The sequence below is a fragment of the Hipposideros armiger genome, unplaced genomic scaffold (assembly GCF_001890085.2).
Source record: "Hipposideros armiger isolate ML-2016 unplaced genomic scaffold, ASM189008v1 scaffold_46, whole genome shotgun sequence".
Taxonomy (NCBI): Eukaryota; Metazoa; Chordata; class Mammalia; order Chiroptera; family Hipposideridae; genus Hipposideros; species Hipposideros armiger.
In genome coordinates, this window is record NW_017731396.1 from 1,854,813 (window position 1) to 1,857,644 (window position 2,832).

The following is a 2,832-nucleotide window of genomic DNA, read 5'->3' on the forward strand; positions in this document are numbered from 1 at the left end:
TCCATTGAGGAGCTCCAAAGAGACAATGGTCCATTCATTCATTCATTCACTCAGCCAATGATTATTAAGCACCAACTGTATACCAAGCACTCTGCCTACAGGAGTGAATGCAAACAATTGCGGTGGAGGCACAAGGCAGAGGAAGGCCCTTCACAGAAACACTGGGCTATCCACGACAAACCCTGACAGTCAGAGGTGGCAGTTAGGGACGTGCTGTTGTCAGCTCGAGGCTGGCCTCCACATTGGGGGTGTGGGGGGGTGTAGAACGTGCCTCAGAGAACGCTCCTTCCTGGGTGAGGACAGCACCTGAGTTCTGTCAGGGGTCCACCCTCACTTCAAAACACTTGCTGAAAAACTCTCCATCCTCAAACTCCTAAAAACCTTCGCAAGCTCAGAAGTGGATGGGAGGCACTGCGTGTCCCTGCTTCCTCTGAGCCCTTGGGTTCAGAGCACCCCTGCTCGAGGCAGTGACAGCCACACTGGACTCCCTCCTGCCACACCATCCTGCGGTGCTGACCACCCCATAGCCACATTTGACTATTCTGTGGAGTTTTCGAGATGTGTCTTATATTTATTTCTTCCATTGGATGAGACACTCCTGGAGGGTATGTACCAAATTGGGCAAACTTGAAGGAGTCGTGTTACCTCTTTGGGCCTCAGCTTCCCTCACGGGAAACCAGGGAGTGGAACTGAAGGGTCCTTCCAGTTTCGTCTGACATTCTAAGTCTGTCTTCTGCACATACATGACACGCGATTGTGTCAAAGGGCTTTAATTGTGGCTTCGAAGGAGGGGCAGGAACCATAAAACACAGACCATGATTCTAAGGGCCCCTCAGACGGTCCGGATTTAAAATTCTGGGTGTGTTTGCAGCCGCCCGCTGTCTGGCAGGCCCAATAGCACAATGGGTCCCAATTGGTTCTGCTTGTGCTGCTTGTGGAGAGGCAGTTCTCAGAAGCGTGGGACGGGGTGCAGGCAAGGGGGCGGCACTGGGATGGCATGCTTCCGCAGGGACATGGTACACAGCGGTGGTCGGGGGTAGGATACACAGTGGTGGTTGGGGGTAGGACGAGGTGTAAATGCTCTCCCGCAGGCCAGCCTTGGGTGCGAGCCATCTCTGCTTCAGCTGCTCACAGAGCCCATAGTTTGTAGGGGGAGCTGCAAGAGAAAGCAGGCTCAGAGTGAACAAGGCTCAACAGGCCAGGAGTAAGTGGTGGGACCCTGGAGGCTTCCCCAGGCATGTACCAGGGACCTCAGCTGGCAGTGCCCCGGAAGGAAGGGAGGCTTGGAGGAGAGTGTTGGCTCGGCCAGCCCCTGAGAGTCTCAGGGTGGGGCCCACTCCCTGTGCACTCAGGAGGGACCAGATGCTGCTAGAGGCCTCAGAAAGTCATCCCCATGACCTGGCGGAGGGTGGCCTCACTGGGTCTTAGATCGTTGTCCCTCACCCCCAATTGGGGGAGAGAGCAGTAAGGGACTATGAGTTAGATCTCTGATAGAAACCCTTACGAAACGAAAGCAGAGTGACAAGCAGCTCACTCTCTGACCTGTGTCCCTTTGCATTGAAGGGTAGCATGACAGAAAGATGGATGCAAAGGATAGGGGTAGCTTGAAACGTAAATCGGCTCAAGGCAGTCGCCTAAGTCAGCCCCTTCCAGGTCTGGGTGCTGCTGGAGGGGCAGGACAAGCCGCACTCCTTACTGTGGCCTGTGAGCCCCTAGGGGTCTCCCTCTACTCCTGTGTTGGAAGCTTTTCCGCCCGCTGTTCCCAGCCTGGAATGCTCTCCCCCTCACCCCTGCACGGCTCCCTCCTTCTCAACTCAACTCTCTCCTCAAGAAAAACCATCCCTCACTCCACCCAGACCCGCCTCACTTTCTATCCATTACCCATTTTACATATCCCGGCCCAAAATTATCCTATTTACTAGATCTAAGTTATCTTATTCATTACAGGTGTCTTATCTGTCTCCCCACGGGAATGTCAGCTCTTGAGGGCAGAAATTCCTCCGTTTGTCACCACTGTGTCTCCAGATGCTACAGCGGACATGGCTCCTAGGACATAGTAACTATTTACAGAATGAATGACTGACACAAGTGTGCAGTGATGCTGCTCCTACCACCTGTGCTCCAGGTAAACATGCTGCCTCGGTGCACAGGTGAGGGCCTCATCACACAGCCAACCTCACCCCAGCGTCAAGGGGAGAGGGCAGGTGGCAGCCCTGGGGGGCAAATAGGACTCTCCCCCATCACCTCATTCTAACACCTTCTTGGAGTTAGGGTCCCCGTGCAAGTCCTTCTGTGTGAGCTGGGCACACCTCAGCCCTGTGCAGGTGTGGACCCCTTACACCCAACACGGGGAGAAACCCTGAATTCTAAAAATACCCAGGAGGGGGAAGTCAGCTTTTTCTGGGAGCCACAGCAACTTGTGTCCATTCCAGGTGCGGCATGGGGGCAGGTTGTCATTATGCCGGTTGTAATGTTCGTCATACGTGCTGATCAGGTGGTGATGCGAGGGCTCCTGGTGGTGGGTGATCAGGTGTTTGTACGGGAGCCCCTGGAAGGACAGACACAGTGGGCATGTTACTGATCAGAGCAAGGCATCACCTGGCCTTGGACGGAGGTAGAAGCTGCCCCCCCGTGGAGGTCTGTGGTGTTGATGGAGAGGGGCCTCCGTGGGCTGGTGGCAAGTGTGGCTGAGTGGGCTTGCAGGGCCACCAAACGGGGAAACACACTTGTCTGTCCCACCCAACGCAACTCACCTTCAAACACATGTCTCAGCTCAGCTGCAGTCAGTTCTCTGTATGAGTGGCCCCCAGCCTATGCCCAGTCAATCCATCT

The 2,832-nt window shown here is 55.0% G+C and overlaps 1 protein-coding gene across 1 annotated transcript in view; it reads right to left on the minus strand.

Annotated features, from left to right (window-relative positions):
* Positions 1 to 949: 949 nt before the first annotated feature.
* CFAP107 (cilia and flagella associated protein 107) overlaps positions 950 to 2,832 on the minus strand; it is an 8,755-nt gene continuing 6,872 nt past the window's right edge. Inside the window, 3 exon segments of the mRNA XM_019639698.1 lie at positions 950 to 1,042; positions 1,044 to 1,156; positions 2,377 to 2,548. Of these exon segments, the coding sequence (XP_019495243.1) occupies positions 950 to 1,042; positions 1,044 to 1,156; positions 2,377 to 2,548 (378 nt within the window).